This window comes from Aythya fuligula, chromosome 4 (assembly GCF_009819795.1).
Source record: "Aythya fuligula isolate bAytFul2 chromosome 4, bAytFul2.pri, whole genome shotgun sequence".
Taxonomy (NCBI): Eukaryota; Metazoa; Chordata; class Aves; order Anseriformes; family Anatidae; genus Aythya; species Aythya fuligula.
In genome coordinates, this window is record NC_045562.1 from 20804809 (window position 1) to 20830595 (window position 25787).

Consider the following 25787-nt stretch of genomic DNA (forward strand, 5'->3'; position numbering starts at 1 on the left):
TCTATCTAAATATTTATTTTCACCTCCTCAGAAAAGGACAGATAAAAAGAATCATTCTGCTAACATTTCAATAACCAACTTGCCAGAGCCCTAAAGCATGTTTATACAGGACCGACTGGGAGTTGGGGTGAGAAATAAATTACTTTTGCAACATGAATACACTTCTCTAGAGAGAAGTCTGTCTTTTCACCACGGAGATGCTGCTGGGAACTCACCCCTGGATACACACAGGTGGAGGTCATCACTGACCACTGTTTTAAGCACTTTTCAAGGGAGATTTTTCAAAGGTGCCAACAGACTTCGGGTCTGTCCTTTAGGCCTCAAAAATAGTTCTGTTTGTTTGCTGTAGCATCATATGAGAACAGGTACTTTCTTAAGACCGCGGAGACATGAGTGCTCAGCCCTATCCACAGGCTTGGATGCAGCTACAGTGCCCACTCCTGAGCCCAGGCAACGGACCATGAGTATTTCTGAAGCTGCAAAAGACGGATTTGTGCAAACGTGTTTTTTTTTCTTGGTTACTTTGCTTCCAGGACATACTATACTGTACGTGATGACAGAGACAGTGTTTTGGTCACAGCTTGTTATTTCAGGTTCTGGCTTCAGGCAGCAGGTACGTGGCAAGTTTCTAAGCTACAAAAGTGCAGAACTTTATGGATGCAGAAAACTCATGGGTTTTTACTAACTAAGCCATCAAAGCACCTAGCGTCACTTCCTGTAGATGACCTCCACAGTTAATGGTCCCCCTCCTTTTTTTTTTGCCACTATAGACAGTTGCCAGTATTAAATTAAAATGAATTAAAATGAAGGCTAAGTTCTGAATTCAGCCAATGATCTATCCAAATCATGTACAGATTGTTACAATACTATCCACTACTTTTCATTCATATGTATGAATAGTCATTTAAATATTTACATACTGACGATAGATTTTTAGGCCAATGAGAATTATAAAGAGGCAACCAACATTACCATTTCCAAATGATAAATGCAACCACCTCTAACTGAACTGGAGAAGATTTAAAGCATCAAGTATTTTAAAAAGTCACACTTGTGTGAGTAGCCTGTAGAAAATGAAGATCAAAATAACCTGCCTTTTCTAGGGTATCTGTAAATGACAATCTATAGAGCTGGTAGTCCATGCTTTAAATCTTCAAACACATGATTTTCTCAGCTGAGCAGCAATAGAGTTGATAATTTAAATATTCTTTTTTTTTCTCCCCCCCCCCCCATACTACCATTATAGAGACTGGATAACTTTGTCATTAAAGCCATGCTTAAAACTTAGCCCCTAGGCTGTGCTCACACATCCTTCAAAGAGGTAATTACAGCAGGATTCGGGTTGCCCAGGTTTAAAACCAGTTAAGATACAAAGTGATATTTACAATTGATGACTGAGCTCTTTCCACACTGTTACATTTAAATGGTTATATTATTAAAATATGTTAATGTAATGGCAATTTACAGTGAACTCTATTTTGTTTTAACAAATTATTTTGCCGTGTGAGAGCTGTAGCTGCTCATGTGCAGCAAAACACTTTTTGCAGACAGCCAGCACAGGACAGGACTTTGCTACTTCTCTCCAATAGGATCTATTTTTGCCCTAGTAAAGGAGTTTTGCAAGAGCACAAAACTTTGCTGAAGGCAGTTCTCCTACACATCAGGTCAGTTAGGGAAAGAACAAACTGAGAGAAAGCACAGGCTCTGCCTCTTGCAGGGAAAATTGGTGCATGACTCACTGTCATTAATGCATCATTCCCAAGAAGTTAAATGACTCTTTCGTTAATAGCTCTTCATTCCAAGTGTTTTTCCTCTTACCCTACAGATGTATTGGTTCCGCTCGCCTGGAGAGAAGGTTTGTGAGCGCACTATCATGCTGTTCCTGACAAAGGGACGCTGTCTGGAGCTCCAGCTGGCCCTGTCCTTGGGTCGGACTGTTGCATTCTCATTAACTGGTTCCTCAGTGTTAGTCTCTTTATCAACCTATCAAAAGAAATGAGGTTTATAAGTAGTGTATCCAGACACATGCCACTGCATAGTTTCTATGTCTTCAGATTTTACAAGCATTCTTGTCACCTTACACGGGATGGAAAAAGACAAGTGGCAAAAATCATCTTGCACATAACAGAGAAACTACGACAAGTAAAGAAAAGCAAAACTCCCAAATGTGTAGAGGCACTGGGGGGAGTCTTTGAAGGTACCCTGTGTATCCAACAGAACCAAGGCTTTTGCCTTTGCTGCCCTGCAGATGGTGTGATACAGCCATGGTACAACAAGTGTTTTGGTTTGCCATTTGCAGAGATTATTATTATTGTTGTTATGACTCTGCATTTGTATTTATATTGGCTTTGTTCGGCATTTGCAGAAAAACGAGGTTCTGCCATGCCAGAGATGGTGCTCGTGCACTGCAAGCAGCAGCTGGGAAAGTTGCATTGCCCTGGCCCTTCCATACAGTCACACAGCCCCAAAGGCCCAGCAGTGGGGCTTCTACAGAGCTTTGCCAGCCTTGTGAAACCCAGGCAGAAGACATTTCTAGCTGCTGGCCCTCAGAAGGGGCTGCTGCCTAGTATGGTTACCCCAAGCGTGTCACGGGGAGCCTCAGGTGCAGCATCCCCATAGGTGGCGCAGTCTGTGCTAACACACAGCAATCACCTTGACAGCAGGGCTACAACGAGCACTGCAGCAGCTGGCACGTTTGGTATTACTGATGTGCGTTGGGGCATTTTCTCCAACTCAGGTAGTTTAATGAGCTTCATGATTTTGAGCGCACGGGTGATAAATACAAGGGCCTAAATAGCACAACTGCAGTCCTGAAAGGCTCTGGCACAAGATCATCTGTTGTGTGGCTGGTTTGTAATCAGGTCTCTGTCTTTTACTCACTGTCCAGGTCTAGCCCTGGCTTAGCAAAAGACTTACATGTGTGTCTAACCTTCAGATGGTCTCCTTGATGTCTCCCCTTGCTGAGTTAGAGCTCTGATCTATATTTGTCTGCTACCCAGAAGACTGTCAGTCCTTTTGTACCACAGCCTCGGTTCATTTGACATCTTTGCACATTAATTGGAAGTTAATTACAGTTTCAAGCAAGTCCACCGTCAAACTTTTGTATTGTCACAAACTTGAAGGATCAAGCTGTTACTCGTCTTTTTACCTTGTTATTTTACAGAATCTGTAGGTCTAATATATGCACCAGTATTTTCAGTAAGGTGCTAAAAAGCATTCTTAAAATTTTATTTCTAGAGTTCGTGCTACCACATCAAGCATATCTGTATGAAAGGTTTTCTAAAGGTGCTCTCCAAATAGTAGAGTATAATTTTAGGTAAACAGTTGACAAGAACATGGGATTTGCTATGTGCAATGTGTGAGTAGTTCAACAGTACAGTTTAATGCACATTTTGGAATTTTATGTTAAATTAGTCTTTCTGCCTCTGCTCTGCTAAGCAGCTTTTGTATTTCATGCCCCAATATAAAGAGAAGAAATAATGAAATCCCCTCACTGGTTTAAAGATCTTGATCCCTGTTCTGTTTCTCCCTCTATTTATTAGAAGCGAAACAGAGCAGATAAATCAGAAGAAAATAGGCAACAACGAAATGGGCATGCAGAAATATTTTAACTACTGAACTGCACCTGTACCTTAAATATTCTCTCTGTGCAACAAAAAAAGGTGAAAACTGACATTTTTAATTAATCGTCTTTAACTTAAAAGCTCTGTGAAGCATATCTGTTAAATGCCTTCTGTATGGTTCAGAACGGACCACAAAAGTTTTGTTAAAAATACATACAAGTCCTACAGTAAATGCCGCATCAAATTGTGAATGCTCAGATGTGACAGATTTCTAGATTAACTGCTCAGAAACAGGTCTTCAGACATATAAAGATACCACAGGAATGCATATTCCAAAATACTCACCAGTGTTAGTATTACCGCAGCTTGCTGGCTTTCATGGCCCTCATCATCGTTCTCTCTGTCCTTGTCTTCCTCCATTTCTGCTGCATCAGTGAATAACCCCATGTCATCAGGACAGCTGCCTTCTACTGCCAGCTTAATGCCATCTTCCTCTTCGTCAACTATTTCATCAGATGCTTCTACGAGCATTTCTAACCTGTACAAACAAAAGTAGCCCAGGTTTATTCTTGAACTGATAAAGCCCACCATATCCAGCACAAAGGTATTGGAAGGCCTTCACCCATGTATAATGCACATGTTTTCCTGACAGGGAAAATGAGTGTCACTGAAATGTTTCCAAAAAGTTCACATGAAAGCACTTTTTATTATATGCACCAATAAAACCCAGCAAGTTCTACTACAGATCACCTTCAGGATCATTACAATAGCACTGTGCTATATACTATAGCTGTGTGCTGATAACATTGAAGGACTTTGGCCACAAAACCAATGAGCAAGTCCCTTCTTCCCCCGCAAAAAAGTATGTATTTATTTTTACACTGTAGCTAAAAAATTGCATGGAAACACCACTCAACATAGCAATGTAGCAAGAAGCTTCTTTCTGGGGAAAGTTCACAGCTTCTTCAAAAAGAAGATGATCAGTGGAAGCTGACTCTGTTGGGCAGCAGGTCTCCCTTCAAATCCTATTAATGCAACTAACACTTAATAGAACACATTTAGTACACCTCCAGTGGCTTAGACACCCCAAATGGGTTCACAGGAAGATGCGCATGGAGGGGCATTGGCAATGGGAGTTAACAGAGCAGCCAAGACACTGTAAACCTAAAAGAAGGTGAATGAATTGATCACAAAAGAGAATGAGTCTCCTCCCCACCATCTCCTCTGAAAGTACAGCCTTTCCATTTGTCTATGGAAAGGGAGAAGGAGCAGACTCAGGCCTGAACAGTAAGGGGAAAAAAGTGGTTTTACCAGTCTTCCTCAGAGCCCCTTTGCTCCTGTTCATCCTCCTCCTCCTCATCTTCAGCCAGCTCTTGTTCTACTGCTTCCAGCTCAGCAGATGTCCTCTCCAGCAGAGCTGACACAGCATCCTGCTTACAAGGAACGAGAGGGAAAAACAGAACGGAGTGATATATAACATAAGCAAAAAGAAAATCACAACTCACAAGAGCTGTATTACCCTGGTGCCAGCAAAAATGCGACTTAGATCACAAATACAAGGGTTTTGAATTGTCACCGTATCGCACATTAACTAATAAATCTCAATCAAAAATAGATTATTTGTAAAATGATAATGGAATCAAATATAGTTCTGTCTTCCTGTAGTACCTTGTCTCTCTTCTTGTAATATCACTAGGTTAAAAAAAAAAAACACATTGCTCTTTAGAGTCACATTTTTAAATGTAGTTCTCTTAAGGAGGCATTGAAGCAGAAAAGCTTATTTAACTAGAAAAATTGGCAAGTGTTTTGCGTAAATGGCTTTTTTTAAGCATACAAATTCAAATAATGAATAGTAATTTTTAATACATGCATATGAAAGCCAATGGTAATGTTAATAAAAGCTTTGTTAAGATTATTTTCAAGAAGAAACAGCTCAAGTGTTGTGAACTGGAGCGCAGTTCTGTAATCCACTACGAAGCCTCATCCCTAGCCACATTTAGCAACAAGCTTGTAACACCATATAAGATCCACTCACACAAAAAGTCAATATGAACAAAACTGCATGACTAGGTCTTGGGGGAGGACAATTAATATGCACAAAATCATAGTGCTATGACAAGTAGAGTCTCTGGCTTTTTTCCTTGTTATTACAGTAATAGCCAACACATCACTCACCAAGTCCAGTGAGTCCGAAGACTGCTTGCTTAACAGAAACATGGATTCTTCATTCTGTTCCTTGTTTATTTTGCCAGGAATTTGCTTGCAAGGCAAAAGGTTGTACCACAGAGTACAAGTCTCATCAGAAAACGATAAATCTGCCAGACTGATATGAGTTCCAGCCTGCGCAAAAATAAAGGGAAAGAAAGAAGTTCATATCTGTCATTTTCCTGCGAGACAGCTGAAAATAAATTCTACAGAATTTATCAGGTAAATTAGGCAGCACAAATTTGACACGGATCTTAATTTTCTTTTTAACTGTACATTTTTTCTATTTCCCTCCCTTGCTAATTAAACAAAGAGAAATACATGGGAAGGCCCAAACTGTCCATTCTGCTGTCCATTTGTTTCAGTATATGGAATTTCTCCCCACATGCACGCACACAAATCCCTCTCTATCAACATATCATATGCCTGCTTTCTATAGCATTCAATAATGGAAAACTGTGTCAGTGAAACCTGCAGCGTCAACTCACGGGGCAGCAAGTTTTAGTCAATTTTTTCAGTTGTTTTACCACAAAAATCATCAATACAGCAAACAATAATGGATGACCTTGTTTGCTCTAACCAGTGAGGAAGCAGATGAAAAGACACTATATAAAGGAGATTAAGAAACCCTTTCATTTGGACAAGCACTAACATCCACTGAGTTGGCACTCTGGGAAATTATAAAATACTTGGTTTGGGGCTGTGCCTTGGAGATTACAACCCTTCGTTCTTTGGCAAAGCAAATTATTCTCACAGCTACTGGGCTGAGTACATAGCTCTTGCCAAGACTCTGGTCATGTTGCCCAGGGCTTTCTGCTGGGGGTCATATTCCAAAGTCTTTCATTTGATCCTGTGATTAGCCCTTATGTCTTTTGGTTTGTTGTTTTATATTTTTTTTTATATTTTTTTCCCTTCACCTTTGAATCCTCCATTCTGTTGCATTTTTGGTCTTTGACTGTTCCTCCACCTGAGGGGAAACCTCTTGGTTTTCTTCACATCAGTCAAGCTGATGAGTTCAGTCTGCTAACACACTGAGAAAGGCCAACACATCCCCCAGGAAGTAAGTTAACTTCTGCATTTTTGAAAGTGAGAGGCCATTCTCAGTAATCTGGTCTGATGAACCTTTACAGAATTCCAGCATCTCTTCAGGGCGTTTTAACTGAAAATCTCACTGTGCTACTAAGTCAGACTTGTGGTGAAAAAGTAGGCTGATTTGCACCAGAAAGTGCAAAAGCAATCTGAAAGTAAATGAAGCATCACTGATTAGGCAATGACAACAATTAACGACAGAATACAAGAAAGCTGGTTTGAAATAGGCTGGTCTGTGAATGTTATGCTTTATTATTATTTCTACAGATCACCAAGACTAAAAAAGTGGACTTAATATAACCTACAACAATGTGCAAAACTTTATTTAGCTTAATTTTGTTCTTTGGTAATAAGGTTTCAAGGTTTGGTAAGGAGGGTTCACAATGATTTATTTGGATGTATTGTGGCTCTCATTCAGCTTTTTACAGTCTAGTGTTAATGTTGCATTAAATATGTGATTTCTTAATATCTAAAACTGCAAAGCTGCAGTACCAGTCTATAGCTAAAGGCTTAAGGTAACGCAGTGTTAGAATTATCAAAACACCTCCTAAAACATCCATCCAGGCTTAGATTGTGTATCTGGAGTTTAACAGAAAGGCAGTATTTTAAGTATTAAATCAATAAGCATGAAAAGGAAAAAAAATCTGAAGCAAGTACTGTGAAATTTCAGTGGCCCTGACCCTCAAAAATTAGAGGAGACACAATAAACAAATGCATGCCAAAAAAAGCCAGCAGTAAACCTGCATACCAAGCACTCCTCCCGACGATTTCTACTGACAGCACACACGTCTATTCTCAGTGTCTTCTGGAGCAGTGTTACTTGGGAAATGGCCACTCTGAATAGCTCGTTGAATAAAATGGTCTCCATGGCCGGATGGACTTTTGTGCGGAACAGACAGCTGGTATCGGCTGAGGATGGAAGTACTGCTACTCTAATGTACCTGCCGGAAACAAAACAAAACCTTTACCTGTATTTAAACTAGCATTTGCTGGTGATGTGTGATAGAAGTTGACCCCAATCGTCTAAAGGACTGCACAGCAAGAAAATGAAACAGCAACAAATCAGAGGTGGAATCAAATAGGTGAAAAAGAGAGAAGGGGTCAAAAAACTACTCCCCCACCCCATGCCTTCCACAAGCATTTCCCCAAAAGGAATGTCTGCATCTGGGATGGTAGTAGCAGAAGAGGTAGCTATTTCTGTCCCTAACCAAATTTATCCTCTGGTGTAGTACTGGGAACAGTGAAGACCATGTCACAGACGGGAGGAAAAATGATGTTAATGTTAGTTACCAAAAAAAAATAAAAATGTAGAGGTAAAAACTAAAGTCTTAGAACTGTGGGAGCAGCACTGAAAAGCAGCAACATGTCCTTTAATCTTTTAAAAAAGCAAACGATACAAAAACTTCAAAGAAAACAGAAAACTAAGAAAAATGTGGAAGAAAATAGTTAGGGTCATAGCTGCTTAAGACTAATTCGTAAGACATGAAGTGAGACTTAGAAGAATGTGGCCTGAAAGCTTGAACTTCAGTTTAGGAAATATCTTGAAATTGTTAGGCAGCCACATTCTATTTATTTAACAAATACGCATGGATACTGTGTGAATAAAGGTAGTTATCACCTAACTTGAAAGTCTCACTTTAATAGTGATTTGATGGAGCGAAGACATTCCTAATGCAATTTGTCGATGTTATTTACCTAGTGCACAGCACCTCATACACACAAATAGAGAACCAGTAATTGTTCTGCATCTTCTCTGTGCCTACGCACTAACCTATTTCTGGTATTGGCTTTAAATATTATTGATACTCACTGTAGAACAGAATACAATGAAGCTATCTAAAGCAAGAAGAAAAAGTGGGTCAAGGAAAAGTATTCTGCAAAAAACTGAGAAAAAAATAAATTATTCTCCCCAGAGTTACAGCAGTATTACTGTATCTTTTGGTAGTGATTTTGTACATACTGTTAGTATTATTAAAAATTTGGTTTTATATGAAATGAAACAGAAGAAATTAGGTCTGGGAGAAGTTTGATTTTGCTTTCTGAATTTAGGCATATCTTTTATTCCCCAATTATGTTCAGCTTTTTGGGATAAAGAGTGAGATCTAAGTTGTTTGGTTATCAAGTATAGCCTGGAGAGCAGGCGTACAGCCTTTTGACAAACCAATCCCAAAGTTAAGTGGCAGTGTAATGTAATTTCAGTAATGCTGCTGTAGTATTCACCTAAGTGTAGCTGAGCAATTTGTATGGTCTACTGGAAGTAGCCGTTTTAGTAGATTAAGAAATACAATTAGGAAACGTTTAGAAAAGAAGTAGGAATAGTAGATAAAGTAAATTAAAATTGTGTTTAAAAGACAGTTCACTGGAGCATTCTTTTTAATATTTGTTAGCCAATTTACTGGCATCAGGCCAGAATGATGGGTAAACAGACAAATAAAAGATGAAGTGCTTACCAGTTTTGTTTAGCCTAAGTGCTAACTTTCATTTTAATTAAAAAAAAAAAAAAAAAAAAGTTTAAATGTCAATCAATGCCTCAGATTTTGCTGTGACAAACCTCTATCTTCCCAGGTGAACATAAATGCCCTTGACATAAATATTAAGTATTCCACTTTAATGTACAAATTTTCTGGTAACTTCTTTTTCCTGCAGCATTGATAGAATCTGTATAAGCTAAGTACTACTATGGTTAGAAATGTTTTATACATATTTTAGTGTTGTTAAGCAGTAAATCAATCCATTCCTTTGAAAAATGTACACAATGTATTATTATACTCTCATATTTCAACACTACTACTCAGTGATTTTTTGACTTACACTTTAGAGCCAAGGGGGACAGAAAACGCTGGAAGATTTCTAAGCTGGCCTATGATTATCACAAAACTTGAATTGCTGTGGTCGTATCTGTTAAAGAAAGGACAACGTGAGGAAAGCTCATTGTTTGCTTTTACATAGGAAGACAAATACTCCCTTTGCTGCTCACTCACCTGAGTCCTATCTGTACCTGGGCAGCCTCGAGAGTTGTTGCATCATCTTCACTATATACAGTGTCCTCGGTTTCGTTTGGTCTAGGGCAAACAAGCAAATACTCAATCATTAGGAAAATTGTACTTAGATTCAGCAATAATTGAGGTACGCACGCACAGAACGTATATGTATTCTCCTAACCAGGCTGATTTAATTGCAGCACGCAGTCCAAATGAGAATTTCACGGCCTACACAATAGCAACTCCTGTTTTAAGATAGTTGGTGCCTGGATGTTTTGACAACTCCAGTAATGAGCTGTAAAGGCCTTTTAATGATTGCTGAAGCAAACCAGACTAACAGGCAAGGGAAAAACTGATGACTTTTTATACACGTTTAGTACTTCTTTATCCCCCTGGACACAAAATTGGAAAGTACGGTTTCTGATAAGCATCGGACCACATGTATGCTGTATACGAAATACGGCTTCAGAGAACATTTAAGAGGAACTCTATAATGAAGAGGTTTCTGTGCAAACAAGAAAGATCTTTCTTCTGAGCCTGTTTTCAAAGCCATTCAAAGAACCAAAAGGACTCAATCCTTGCAGCTGAAGAGCAACTCCAGTACAGAATGGAATTACAGAGAATCAGTGTGACAAAAACAAACAAACAAGCAAAATACAGTAATTTTCTGTGAGGTTTGAATGAGGACGTGGTATTAATGTGCTTCAATGATCTTTAAAAACAGACTGTTGGGATCAATAAATGCTGGTCAAAATAGGAAATGTGGAGAATGATGCAGATATTCCATATGTTACCAAGCGTTATTTTAAGACTCTACATCTAGAGGTTTCCCGTTCCTATTCATTTCCTAGCAGCTGGCTAATATGATAGGGTGTATTTATTTCCTCCCCTGCCTTAAATTACTCAACACAAAGGACTGGTCTATATAGTGGAAATCACAGAACTGGAGCACACCAAGAATTTTTAAGTTATTCCATACGGAGTGCTCATAAAGATACTAAACATAAGTGAACCACACAGAGGCACTTACTACCTCTTCACTACTTCCTACTCAGTAAGAATTAAGAATGCTGAGACCTGGAACTATCACAGAAAACTTAGTACCTGTAAATCTTGGCTTGCACAAATGGCAAGAGTTTGCTTTTGTGTACAGGCTGAGGGGATGCAACCGTCCCCTCTTCTCTCTTCCTGAGTAATAGAGCAGGTCTCTTCCTGAATAACCCCAGGGAGAAGACAGGAATTTTGTCTGTTTTCCAGCTATCCCTCCAGTCACTGGAGAGGACAGCTAAAGAGCTTCACAGAACATCCATGGCTTTTAGTTTCATGGTTGTTCATTTCTATCCATTGCGCTTATAACCAGAGCAGAAGTGATCTGATCACAGTGGTTCAGAACTGAAAGTGGAAAGACAATAATGGAATGGCTAGTGAATTAAACCAAACAATCACAGTCACTTAGTCAAGTGGAGGCTGAATTTTCTGAGTGGTTGAGGCTGGAAGGGCCCTCGAGGTCATCTGGTCCAATCCCCCTGCTCAAGCAGGGACACCTACAGCAGACAGCCTAGGACCATATCCTGGCAGCTTTGAAGATCTCCAAGATCTTCAAAGAAGGAAGCAAGTCTCCACTACCACTTCAAAGGAAGAACTCTGCTACCTCTCTGGGCAACCTATTCTAGAGCTCCATCACCCATACAGCAAGGAAATGCTTTCTGAAAGAAGTAGTGCTGTCCTTTTTATACACAGAAGTTTACTTCAGTGTAAGAAAATGCTTTATGTCTAACTGAACATAGGGAGCAAACTACTAGGATTCAGAATTCAGGGTGGGTCCGTGATCTACGCTGGGATGGAATGGCCACTGTAATACTTCATGACAAATCCTTTTTTTATTTTTTTTATTTGTGCTTTTCTATTTAGTGAAATCCATTTTTGTTACCTTTTAATTTATGGAAGACTGCGCAAGTAGAAATACCTTCACCAGAGGCCAATAAAGCCTGTTTATGATACCATAATACACCTTTATCTGTCCTAATAAAAAAGCATTTAGCCTGGCAACAGAAGACATGCATCTACATCTTTGTAAGCATCCTGCAAAAATACCCCTCAGAATACTCAAAGGACAAAAAATTCTTAATGTCAAGAATTTGCCAACACTGAGATAGAAAATAAAGATTTTAGTTTCTCTCACAGTTTGCAACAGTCTTCTGTTATCCAGTCTAAAGTTTATTCTTCTTGCTGCTAGAAGAGTGAAAATACCACAGAAACAAGTGTGAAGAATCCCATGGAAGTCATGTCTTGTCAAAAAGCAATGGCAGCAAATACTTTTCTTCTTGTATGCTGTCCACCACAGTGCAATGTGAATATTAAACCCTAGCCTGGATTATTTTTATACTAAAGTTTCAACTAGGGATCTTCTCATCTTTCCAATCCCCACTTTTTAACAAAGCAAATATTCAAGCAAAATGCTTTGCAGTCATAAAATTCAGATAAAACAATAAGTAACAAAAGTCGCTCTGAGCAGTGTCAATACAGCCACATGGCAGAACCTGCACAGAATGTCTAAGCTCCTTACGCTGATACTACATAACTGCTTATGGAAATGTGTAATTTTGGGTGGAAAACCTTGCATTATTTCTCAAACCTACTGTTTCACAGAAGCTTCATATACACCACTATCTCCAGCTACAGACTCATCAGACACGGCAGCAGATACACAAGCTGTTTTCTCCGCAAGCAGGTGACCAGCTGCTCTTCTTGGTAAGTCAACACCTAAGAAAAGAAAGAAGAAGGAAAATTAGTCAAAGAGATTAATAGTCAGGAAAAGAGAAGTGCATAGCTTAGAAAGCTGTCAAGTTGAAAGCAGTGACCCTTAACTGAGTATCACAGACTGGTTTTGTTCCACATCATTAAACATTCTGAGACTGTATTACTCTTACCGCATATTCTGTCTAGGGGATATTTCCAAACTGATGAACTTCAAAATGTACAACTACTATTCCTTTCCAAAGATACATGCTTCTATCATCACCTGTATCAGTTGAGCTAGTTATTATCCTTCATTATCTTCATTATATTAACTCCAATTATCCTGATCTTTGAACCTGCATTTGCCATGTTCACATTCTGCACTGTTGTAACACTTCAGCTACATGCAAAGTGACTGAGTGCTGACTGTTTATTAAATATTCACAAGTCAGACAGAAGCTCTCTTCCCAGCAATTTAACAACTAGAAATGAAAAACACCCTCTAGTTTACTATCATCAATTTTTTATTTTATTTTATGAAGTCTTTACTATCAGCTACTGCTCACCTTTAATCTTCAGCTCCTACTCATCTGCTAGGCTCACAGAGCGAGGCAGCAGCACTCAGTGAAAGCCACGCTCTGCAGTGTGGTATGGTGAGGGCCTGTGCAGTACTTTTATCTGCCGACGGGTGAGGATGTTGGTATGCATTATCGTCCCCACCTGAATCATGACTTTACATCTTGTTAAGATGTTTAAAATTTAAGGCTTCAGATTAGATGATTGATTGCTGCATTTGTGCTTTTATTTATGGCAGTAGGAATGCTTTTTCCTTGATGATGAAGTGCTCTTTCCCTTCCCCCCCCCACGAGGGGTGAAGGTGATGACATGATTTATTGATTACCCTTAGGAATTACCACAGCAGCCTGAATTGACTTTGACAATGACAGAGACTGACTGTGGAAGAACTACATGATATTCCAACTTGGTTTCTGACAGCAGGGACATGTACAGAGGGGCAAATGTGTGTATGGTTCACCTGTGGAGAGAAGTCAGGGACAGACAGAAGGTGGTGAGCACTGCATCTAAATAGCCATGGGAGCTTACGACATGAAAATACTACCTATACCGTCTTCTGCTGTTAGTCTACCCCCAAATTCAGATTCTGTAGTATTCAGACTCGTAGTCTTGTAAAACTTGTACTATCAGGCTGAGATTTTCTGTGCAGGTTTTATGTCTCAAGCTGAGTTTGCTGTAAACCTTCCCATTCACCACTGCAGCAGCTCCAAGAGGGAAATTAAAGTAGGAGCACTGAACCTATCCCAGCTCCATACCTCACTTCTAATGTATTGAAGCCTCACCACGAGGCCCATTTTACTGTGGAAACTTGTAGTATAGGAAGCTTAATTCATTCATTTCTGGCTTTTCAAAATCTGAGTACTCATTTTGGCAATCTAAATGCAGATTTTAAAATAATATATGGGACCCTATATAAGAAAGTATCAGTGATGAATACCAGGATGAATTTATACTTTAAAATCGTAACTGTCTATAGACTTAAAAGATACCCTGACATTACCCAGAATTACAGGTCCTCAAAAAGACAACCACATAATGCCTTTGAAAAATGTATTTCTTTAAATCATTATTTCTCCAAAAAAATGATTCCTCACAGCCCTGTGTTCCTAAATTCCAAACAGTCTTAAATTCAGCTTTCAGACCAGATGGATTGCAGCCAGATTGCAAAGACAGACAGAAAGTTGGTAGTTTGGAAAGGATATGCTGCTGAAATATGCACAGGGAAATTAACTATTTGTTCCATGTTCTGTAAGATAGCTCTAAAACAAAATAACTACTGTGTTACATTATATTGAAAGGACAAAGGACAAAATGACACTTCCTCTCCCTCTCTGATATTGCACTAAGCTGAGCTAATGAACCAAAAGATGTTACAATTCCTTGATATTTTAAAAAAATAATAATTTGCTCGTTAAAATGTGTCTATGTCCTGGTACTTTTTTTCTTTTTTGGCAAACTGGCAAATTCCAGGCACAAGAGTTCAAACTTGGTAACTTATCTGGACAATGCACTCTCTAGCTAGGCTATAGTTTAATTCTAAGACACCCAAACTTCTCTGTTAGATACTTCACTGTTAGCTCAGCCCCAAAAATGCAGAACTGGGAATATCACGTGCTGATGAGATACATTTCATGTTGTGTTTTTTTTTTCTTGCTCAGTGCTAGAGGAAATCTGGCTCCTTTGGTTCTTCATTGGCAAAATGGATCTGCTGCATGACACTAGGAAAAGTCAATAAGTAAACGTGCAGAGAAAGCACAACGTACTGTCAACCTCAACAACTGGCAGCAAAGTCAGCGCTCTAAGGACAAGCCTTTGAGTCCTGGCAGCTGGGATTTTTGAAGTTCTGACTCTGCGAAAGGCTGTGACAATGTGAGAACCCTGGGTTGCACTACCTTTACTACAGACTAGGAGCGGAATTCATTACACCTAAATCTGCCATCTCAAAGTTAACATTACCCAGTTACCAAGGGTACTTCAATAACTCACAGGACAATTCATCCATCTTCCTTACAGGGAAGCAAGTTTTGGGATCAGACAACTCATCCTTTTGGAAGTTACCCACAGACTGTAGGGAGAACCTAGACTAGCTTAGGTGCTCTGTTCTAACTCGCAGGTGGATAAAAAGCTGAAAGCTATGAAATCCATGTTAAAAATGGGCAGAGAGTATCACTATGGCACATGGTAACTTGTCCTGTCCCTCAGCTCACATCCAAAATGAACTGCAGATCTTTTGGTGACAGCAGGTTCAAATACACACAAAAATTCAAACTCTACGTCCAGAAATCTCTTTTACTGAGGGTGCCAGCTTGTAACTTACCCTTCAGTGAGAAACAAAGCGTCTGATTTCAAGTTACCAAGAAATACCACAAGGTATTTTTGCCCTATCCCCACACATTCTGTCAATACATAAGGACACCTTGCCTCCTTGTCTTCAAGATCCAGCTTTCATTTTTTCTATTACTTTTCAGGCTATAAAGTCTGTAACACATAAATTTCCCTTCTGAGACAGCTGTTGAACAAATGTAGATGGAACTGGGGTGATCACAGCTCTCTGCACCTGAAGCTAGAAGTTATGTAGTGTCCTTTTAAACTACTGCCCACAATGACAAACATATGTTCAAGCTACTCCTCAGCTACAGGAGATATCTCTATTCAAAAGTCATCTGTTAGTACGAAATCTTCACATTACGTATACATTTGACATTACATTTTTTTTTAATTACCTGAACTTCCTTCATGTAGAGAAGGCAGAGGCTGCCTAATGCTTTCATTAAGATCTTTATCGTCTGTAGGAATCTGAGATCCTGCTCTGGCTTCAGAGTCCAATAACATTTGGTTCTCACAGAGACTAATGCCTGCAAAATCACCTGAAAGGTCACAGTCTTCAAAGTCTGTAGTGAGGTGATGCAGAGGGGAATTTTGAGCTGAGACAGAAAATGCAGCTTCTAAAACCAAAGGGGAGCCCGGGGGGGACAAGGAGGAGAGTGAGGACCTGGAAGACAGCGATGTCACAGATTTGGGAGGCTCAGTCAGTTTGGGGTGGTCTGCAGCTGAAGGAGAGTCACTGTAACCCAGTCTCCCATGGGAGCTGACCACTTCGTTTTCATGAATAGTAGTGATAGGCCCCGAAGGAATGTAACCACTTTTTTCCTGCAATATGAAGTCAAGCTTATACTGATAGTCCAAGTCTGTTATCTGATCGCCTGGGTTATAGTAGAGATCCGTGGAGCTGAGTGAGTTTAGCGACCCTCTGCTTGATGTATTCAGAGACCCCCGGCTGGATGCCAGCGATCCCAAACTGCTCCCTGAAGACACAGACAATGTGCTAGCTGAGAGGCTGCAAAGAAAGAACAAAAACATACACTGATGTTACTAAACAGAACCAGCAGAAACAGTAGGAGCAGAGATAAGACTGACTGGGAGCTGCACCGTAACGATTTCTTACACTGAATGCTGCTCAGGGCATTTTTTATGCGATCATACGTGGTTTAGCTCAGTGTGCCCAACCTGCACACCATCAGGGCACTTTAAACAGCTTTATGGCCTGTTCCCAGGGCCCTTTTCTTCCGGAGAAGGCTGCGGGTTTGACAAACTGGTCTGGCAGTGACAGCAGCTTTCTCAGCTGCTCTGCTCCCTCAAATGACCCTCGTGTGGGTGCTCATGGGGGTCAATGTCACAGCAAAAGAAAGAGCTTGTGACAGCAGAAGACTGCTGCCACCTCCAGAGAAATATATGCAGCCTGCTCTTTGCCGAAGCACATGGGAGAAATGGCAGCTTTCAGAAGCAGAGGACTCACAGCAGAACTACTTCATGTCTGTAAGACACTCCGCACGCACAGGAAATACATAAGCTTGGCACAGGCTGTAATACGCGATCTTTTCCTCTTAATAAGCGAAGATAAGGAGCCCTGCCAAGCCAGAGAAACTGTGTGCCACTGACTTGGCTCAGGAGGACTCTGATGGGGGAAAAACAGCAGGAAAAATAATTCAAGGCAATCCCCTTTAAAGAAACAAGATCATAAACTACAGTAAAAAAGGGTGGGGTGGTGGATTTTTAGAAGTCTAGAAGACTCTTTCTCTAACTGATCACCAATCAAGACGCAATTTACAGGATCTGGCTGAGATGTCTGAAATTGCTAAGCCATTTTAGACCCCCAAAATAGGATGGTATGGCTTATTGTGAGGGGACCTTTAAAAATGCTTTAAAACATTTTTCCTCTTAAAAACCCATTTGTATTTTTCAAGCAGTACCCAAACATTAATGCAGCTGTTTGACTGGTGTATCCCACTGGGATACATACGGAGTTTGACCAAATTCAGGAATTTGTAAATAGACGTAATGGACACATGGTTTGGTGGCCCAGGGTGCAGTCCAGAAATGGGAGAAACTCTTCCTTAGGACCATACATGAGCTGTTAAATATGAGAATTCCCATCAGAGCACTGAGTTTGAGTTCACAGTTGCTGTAACTGATTACTACTTTGTTATCACTATGAATTTCATGAACCCACAGTCATATTTTGAAACAATGACTGAGGAAAATATATCCTGCAGAGGGTACTTCTCTGTCTACAGAAAGCACAAGTCAGAGTTGAAGAATGAAATCAGAACCACCTATTCACACAAGTATTTACACGTACACATGCATGCACTGAGCCTCTCTGGTCATTATGCAGATCAAAGGCTGCACTTCTCATTTTACACAGATGCCTGAGGAACAATTTTGTCTCCTCAGTGACAGCATTGTGGAGATCTGACCAATTAGGGAATTCACAATTTGTTTATTTATTTACACTGGAGCAAGAAAATGTACCTCTGTTTAATTATAGAAGCAATGCAAAAATAAATCCATTTAATCCGGTCTTGAATATTTACTAAAAATCTGAAGGTACACCAGGTTCACACAGAGGCAGAATGCTTGAAGCTATTATACTTGCATTTTCTTACTTTAATATTAAACAAATTTTGTTCAGCCTCCAGCTAAGAGAAAAATCCAAGACAACCAAGTCCACCAGCCTGTTGCTGAAGCCCGGTTTTACATTCTGCAGTACAGCCTCACCTCCTAAGCTGCGAATGCAAATAAGTAGTCAGTTTTGTAGTTTCTTCAAGTTTCTGTACCAACTCTTTTCTTCTCTCCTCCAGTTTCAACCTGGAAACAGAGGTACACGTAAGTAGAGAAAAGCATTACTGAATAGTCACAAGGCTAAAATACCTCATGGTAAGACAGAAACACAGTGAACATCCCTCATTTTCATCTGGTTGCTGACTACTAAAATCCAAGAGGCTGCACTAGCTCTCAATCCTATCATTAAACCCCAACCACTTCAGCAGAGTGACTTTGACTGCAGAATACTAAGCACTGCAACGAGCCTGCTAAGCGTGCAAGTGAGCAGCACGTTGGTACGTTCATACTGCACCAAGTGAAACTAGGACTGACACACAAACACTGGGAAAACAGCTACAACTTCAGGAAAATAAGATCTGCACTACTACTGTCTTAAAAAGCCACGCTACAGCTTGGCTCCTCACTTAGTATAGTTTCAGGGGAAGACAACAGCAGCACCACAAACAGCAAAAGAACACTGATACCACTACTGACACTGACAACTTGAGAACTTGGGGTAGCGCTGCAGGGAGTTTAATATTAAAGCTCTCCCTTTGATCTCAGAGTCTTCCTAAAGACAAAGCACAATAAATAGGCCGGATCCAAACGTAAAGTTCTGAGATGGCGGATCCCATTTAGGAGTCCTTGGTAAAAATATCTACATTCCCAACTGTTTTTTCATCACATCTGAGCAACACAGCATTGTAATGCTCATTATTGAGGCTCACCTTTATTACAAAGCAGGATTATTACCTCCTGCACTGCCATCCAGCCTAGCTCTACAGCTCCAAACGGTAGAGTTCTCCCACCCCTTTCGGCTGGCTGCTAACAGAAAGGATTCAATAACCCTTACAGTGGCTTTTCCTTTTATAACTCCCTTTTATCACTCCATTTGCAACACCAAATAAATTGCTTTCCCTCAGTGGTTTCAGCTAAAACCCTGCTGTAGTTGTGGATTAGTGTATTCTCTAGCCCCTGTTCAGTCAACTGATACATGTAACAAGTTCTTAAGCAACTAATCTGAGGGACAACAAAAATTACTCTAAAAAGGTTTCAGGTCCATTCTCAGAAACCTTTCCTCTGGCCTTTCTGGCATCTCAAAGACGTGTAAATTAAAATTCAACTGCAGAGAAACACTTCAAAGAACAAAACCAAAAATCAACCATTGCTTTCTTATGCAAACTGAAGGAAATACTCCAGAGTTCCCAGAACTCGCTCCCCCAGTGCAAGATACCAGTTAAAAGGCATTAAGTCCTCGATTCAACAAAGCATGAAAAGCACTTGCTTACACCCATGCTCATTCAGCGAGCGAATCTGGGTTATGCAAAGGTGAAGAAGTTACCCCGAGGTCAGCCAGGGTGTGAACTTCCACTTCACTGCGCACACTGCGTGTGCTCCTACACCGCGGTAACGCCTTCATCTGCCAATACCTGCTGGTGCTGGTAAAAGCATAACGCGGTATTTCATTCCCTGCTCATGCACACAGGTTTCCCAGCCAAGAATTAAGCTCAACTGGGGTATCAGACATTCCCTCCCAGCACTTTTAACTATATAGTGCCTTCTGCCTTCTTTTAAAGCACAATCTATCCCGCTTTTCTCAAGCAACAGCACTCTTTGTTAACTCTTTTGTGACTTTTCAATAAATAAATTCATTATCCCACAACTAATTGAGATTCAAGCTATTTTTTCCCTCCTACATCAAGCCAACTTCCATACTTTGAAACCTACTTTATAGCATTGACAGGATCTTTAACATGCCACAGACCATGTAAACACCCTAACCATCAGCAGGGTAAACTCCCCTTGCAACCCTCGGATCTGAATTCATCCAATGCTCATCGCAGGAGTGATTTGAGACACCTTTCTCCCATTTCGATCATAGACTGTAACACTGATGACAGAGGCCTAAAATCTTTAACGAGCAAACAAAAACATTAAGACGTTAACACGTACACACTTCACCTTTCAGTGGAAATTTATGTGGACACGTCTGTTTGCGAGACACAAGACTGGGGGGGCAGTACTACAGGCAGCAGCACAATCACGGAGATTAACATGCATCCATCTAAAGGCCTGTGATTACCGAGATTCTGCCAAGGACTCCAGAAGTAATGGAGTCTCTCCCTAACACAAATGCAGAGGCAATAAAGCAGCACACAGTTCTCAGCAGTTCCACAATGCAGCTATTTCTGAGCAGTTGCTGGAAGGCTTCTTCGGGCAGCTAGACTAAGCCCTGTCTGCTTTTTTGAAGCTGATATGTTACGATTTATACCCTGCTTCTGTAAACTGACTCCAAGTACATCTACTAGTGGCAGTTTCAGCACTCTTCTCCAAAATAACCCAGGGCTACACTGGCAATGTTTGTAAGTCAGAGCAAGTTTCCTGTTTATTCTTCCCCCTTAAAAAAAAAAAAAAAACAACTTACAAAAGGAAAAACAACTTGTCATATCATGCTCCTGACACAATCCACAGCTTCTTATACTGTTGCTTTATTATCAGTATCAGTGAAAGACTGGAAACCTAACGTATTCATGAAACTTTATGAAAGAAAATAGTAATGCAATGACAGTGCTGCGCTTTGAAGGTGGTGCGGCTACTCCACCGAAAATGGAAAGCAGAATCTTCCTCGTCTCTAAGGAATAAAATGATGACGTTTGATCTGACACAATTAACTGTAACCTTTTTATAGATTCAGGAAAAGTTTCATCATCTGAATTCCTCTACAAAAAATAGGATTTTCTTTAAATTCATAGCAGACACACCAGAAACAATCTCCAAATTAGCTTGGTGTGAAAGAACTGACTTGCTCTGAAGTCATCAAGAGGGAGACAGTTTTAATATGATAAAGAGCTGCAGGTAGAGATTCACTGGAGCTTCACTGGAATGGCACAGAAGCCAGCCAGAAAACACCATAAATACTGCCTCAACCAGCAGAGTATGACATGAAATCATACAGTAACCGCAGAAGACTACTCCACATTTTCAGCTGCAGAATAAAAATCAAAGCAGAATAACTTGAAGAAAATAGAGGAAAAAGAATCTTAAGATATAATAACTACCTGTGTCACTACCCTTGGAAAAATAAAACAGAACAAAACAAAACAAAAAGGTGCTGTTTCATTTTCACTTGAATGGGAAACAGTTTTTTCTTGCCGTTCTCCAAGTTTGGCATCTGGCATGTGTGGGAAAAAGGTTATGTGCACAATTTTATTTGGCACTAAACACTCAAAACCAAAACCAAAGACTAAGTATGTAATAAGCTAATTATTCACAGTAATAGTCAAGACTCAGCTATTACTTACAACAGCATTATCATCAAAACCTTAGTTTCAAATTTTTTGTCTATGTGATTTTATTATTTACCACTTATTGTCCATTTATTAATGGACAGAAAGCAATGGAGCCATTGTAATTTGGATACTATCAAGACAGACTGGTAATTTCTCCTGTAGAAGGGTAGTAGGACACAACCATTATCCTATAACACTTTTGGATTCTTAGTATGGTGCAGTTTTAAATATTAGGATGTATACAAATACGTTTAAAAACCATGCCTAATTCACACACACTTATTTGGAAACGAGAAGGAATTTCCTCACTACTCAGTTAAAATTTAGGAGCCGCCTTCTAATGTCAAAAATAAGAATTTCACCATTGAGTGGAAACGGAGCACCAGCAGGTGTTTCCTCACAGCGGGAAGTAGGAAAGTCTTACAATGCTGATTATATTACTTCAGTAAGGCATACTGCACTGATAAATAAAGTGACATTTTGTGCTTATTGCATTTTATGTGTGCTAGAGATTCCCATAAGTTTATTTCCACTTACAGTTGATGAAAAGTCCATTTGTGACAGTCACCTTTGATTTTCTCCAACTCTGAATCTGGCTAATACCATTTATCGTGGGAGTTGCTTCAGTTGCCAGTTAGGAAGCGACAAGTTAGGAAAGTTTTGCAGCAATTATGCTTCTCCTCTCAACTTTTTTTTTTTTTTTCTTCTTTTTTTTCTCTTTCGGTTGCATTTTTGCATGTAATAAAACTCACAATGAAAGGCTTCAGATGTTGCAACAATCAAGATAATCTTTGTAACCTGAGTTCAAATAGTTTGCTGCTATTATCAGACACTAGTGAATGATGTATTGCCCTCCTGCTGGTCTGTTGACATTCCTCAGTTATTTAACATCTGTCACAGGCATTTTCATGCTGGTAAGAAATGCAGAGCAACTGATATTGCAGAGCACATACAGGGTGTTCGCATTCTCTCAGAGTACAGAAGACTTCTTTGTGTTTCTGCCCAGTGGGCTAATAACACATTTAATTAAGACCTACATAGAACAGTTACTGAAGGAAAACAGCCCATCAAGGCACAGTTCAGGGTCTGTAACAAGTACAAAGGTTAGATTGCAGAAAGAGGCATTTAATACCAGCAGAAACAACCCCTTACCTTTCAGCAAGTGCTTGACTGGGTGTGCTCTTTACAGAATGCAGCTCCTCTTCAAGCCTCTTCCTTTCTGCTTCTAGCTGCTCTAGCTCATCTTGAGTACGTTTGCGTGGTGTAATAAACTGGAGTTCCTTCAAAAGCTCTTCTTTTTCATTGATTAGCATCAGTTTTTCCTTTTCCACATCCAGTGCCCCAGGCCAGGCCTCACTATCTAGCTTAGACAGTTCGATCTTTAAGTTAGCCATGCTAAAATAAAACATAACAGATTTGTCTGAGCCCAGCACAGCACGCAATTATGAGGAAAGACAGAAATGATACAATATTTTGAAAGGTGTGAGTATATAACTACTTTTTCTACTTTCAACTTTTCTTACTTAACATACTTTTAATTACATTTACTTCACAAGAACGCAGACTTTGACAGAGAAGCAAGCCACCTATCCAGGCCAACAGGCTGTGTAATCCTCTCTGCCCTAAATACCTCAGAAGAATGTACTTCTGAGAATGAAGAAATGAATGCCAAACCTTGGAACTGTGGTGCCTTTTCTAAAGTTACCTGCTTCGTATATGGAAGAATGCTAAAATGCACAGTAATATGCATATGCATTAAAAGTGAGTTCCTCCTGAGTTGAATTAAAAGTCTCAACGTTAATAAAAGTTTTACTGAAAAAGCTTTACTTTGCTTTACTCATCTAGGAGTATGATCTATTTCTCCAAGCTGTTGGAGACTGATTGCTTCTCAAGCAGCAAGGACCACCGTTAAAGAACACACACAATATCAAGGTGCTCACTTCAGCAGCAGATGCGCATGCAAATCTTAAAAGGTAGGAGCATTGTTCTCCTATGTGATGAAATGAAAAGGCAATATGACAGTGGACGCCTGAAGGAAAAGTATCTGCTTGGAAGTCTGTGCAACTGCTATTCCACTGTAGATGTCTGATCACGGCGTTAGGAGCCCAAGATTTGGGATAGCAAAGGAAGTTCCCTACATTATTATTGTACGATGGCTCCATTCTGATCAAGAAAGGTTATTGCCAGTATTCAGTCTCCAGAACCGCTCTGCCATTGGGCTCAGCAGCACAGCACAAAAGTGCAGGTTTTGCAATAAAGACTCATTGTCCACTGGAAACTACATAAAGCATAAAAATTCCCACTACAGGTGCCACATATCTAGCCAGATGGTAACTTCTAATCACTTCCAGCCTTAGCTATGCCTGAAATAACTGCATAGAGAGTTATGGGAAGCTCTGATCTATGTAATGGCTCTGAGCCTTCCTCATCACTTTGTTGTGGGCTGGGAAAAAGCAGAGAAAGGAAAAGTCAAAATAGGAAGACATTCCCTGACAATCTAGGGCAAGAGGAATTTATCTGTTGTGTTTATATATAACTACCACAGTTAAATACACCTAAGTTAGCTCACAAACTGATCCAAGTCTGTGCAACTTCAGTGTTAACAGGCACTGCCTAAAGTAATGACCCATGCCATGTTGCATCATCACACACACACAATTTGGTTTGTGTCATATTTCTGTAGTCCCGACAGATTTCTAGGAAAACACGTTTCATCTTTCCAGTCTGTTTTCTGTCATTTACAAAACTAATGATATCATGCTTATTTTGCACCTCAACTATTAATTTTACAGTACATTAAGGTTTTTATTTATGGTCAAAGCTAAGAATAGTTAATATTAAATCTAACTATCCTGTTGCTCATACTAGAAGCTTAAGGGGAACCTCCCCTTTCTTGTTCCATGGGTAAAATTTATCTCATCTGCACCTCAATGAAAAAACAACAGCTATAAAAATATTAATAAAAAATACACCCATCAAAGTGCTGCAAGAACAAGTTTGAGCATTTTCACAAAACAACAATGCAAAAATAAACAGAAATACCATCAGCAGTGTTACCATAACCAAACAGCAGGATGAAATGAAATGAAGCATTTCAACATATTTTGCCGCTATGTATACAATTTAACAGTCCTTTGGAGAAGCTGTATGCAGAGGGAAAACAACTGCATCATTTCAGATGGATAATGAGGTGTTAAGATTTCAATCTCCAGGTCACTAGCTCCAGCTAACCCTGGCTCTGTAGCTAACCTTGTTCTAAGCAGCTGCTATTGACAGCTGCTTGATGGCTAACGGAATGGTCTCCCAACAGTTCTTTTGCTCCCTCTGCTACAGATAACTCTCTGCTATCCTGATACCCTTTTCCACAGACAACATTCCTCCTCTTCAAGAGGCTGCTGGCTTAACAACATAAAATATGCAACATACACAATTATCTGATAATTTTGGAAATAACTTTTTGAAGTAAAGAACTTCACTCACAAGAGCGTCTCTCCCTCTTTTTAAATACAAAGCAACTAAGAATTTGCACATTTCATATTTCAGAAAAGATGGCCAATATTTATTAACTTCCAGTGATTATTACAATGGCCATAATAATTAGGGGGAATGTGATTAGATACTGCATTTTAGTACATTTTTTTGTTATTCTGAGATATGTACACTTTATTAAGTTTACCCTACAATCACTGATAAAACCATTCCAACAGTGTCTTCAAGTAATCTGACTGCCTTATTTAAAGTGGAAAGGAATACCCATTATTTGGAAGTTCTCTGACAAAACTGAATAAAGACACCATTTAAAAGGTATTTTAAGCCTGAAACACACTGATGTTGCACAGAACAATTACTTAGTTATGTAAAGATTAAGTACTTGAGCTACTGCAATTTTGACCCACATTCTTGGCTAATTTATGAGACAGTAAGATCCTGTGCTGCAGCAGAACACACCTCAAACACTGTGCACTGTGCTTTTCTATTAGCTAGAAGCAATATACCAACTTACTGCCAGGTACTTTCTTGTTCCTGCAAATGAGATATAAAACACAATGGTGGGACTTCCTTGTATCAAGACATAGACAAAAGAGAGGATGATCTGGTTTTGGATGAAAGAAGTTGACAGAAAACGCCATCTATATGCACCTAAAACACCATCTGACCATTAATACTATGTACACAATGATTTTGAGGCAAAATCACCCAAATTCAATACTGAAGAAACACAACAGCCACAGCACTCTTTG

At 39.7% G+C, this 25787-nt stretch overlaps 1 protein-coding gene across 2 annotated transcripts in view; it reads right to left on the minus strand.

Moving 5' to 3' along the window:
- The window catches only part of WWC2 (WW and C2 domain containing 2), a 99858-nt gene that overhangs the window by 11529 nt on the left and 62542 nt on the right, over window positions 1–25787 (minus strand). For both annotated transcript variants that reach the window (XM_032186397.1, XM_032186398.1), the window contains exons 9-19: window positions 22699–22941; window positions 18212–18301; window positions 15877–16490; window positions 12478–12601; window positions 9839–9919; window positions 9669–9755; window positions 7606–7798; window positions 5739–5903; window positions 4875–4993; window positions 3909–4101; window positions 1819–1983 (exon numbers count right to left, since the gene is read on the minus strand). In XM_032186397.1, the coding sequence (XP_032042288.1) occupies window positions 1819–1983; window positions 3909–4101; window positions 4875–4993; window positions 5739–5903; window positions 7606–7798; window positions 9669–9755; window positions 9839–9919; window positions 12478–12601; window positions 15877–16490; window positions 18212–18301; window positions 22699–22941 (2074 nt within the window). The remainder of the gene's footprint in view (window positions 1–1818; window positions 1984–3908; window positions 4102–4874; window positions 4994–5738; window positions 5904–7605; window positions 7799–9668; window positions 9756–9838; window positions 9920–12477; window positions 12602–15876; window positions 16491–18211; window positions 18302–22698; window positions 22942–25787) is intronic.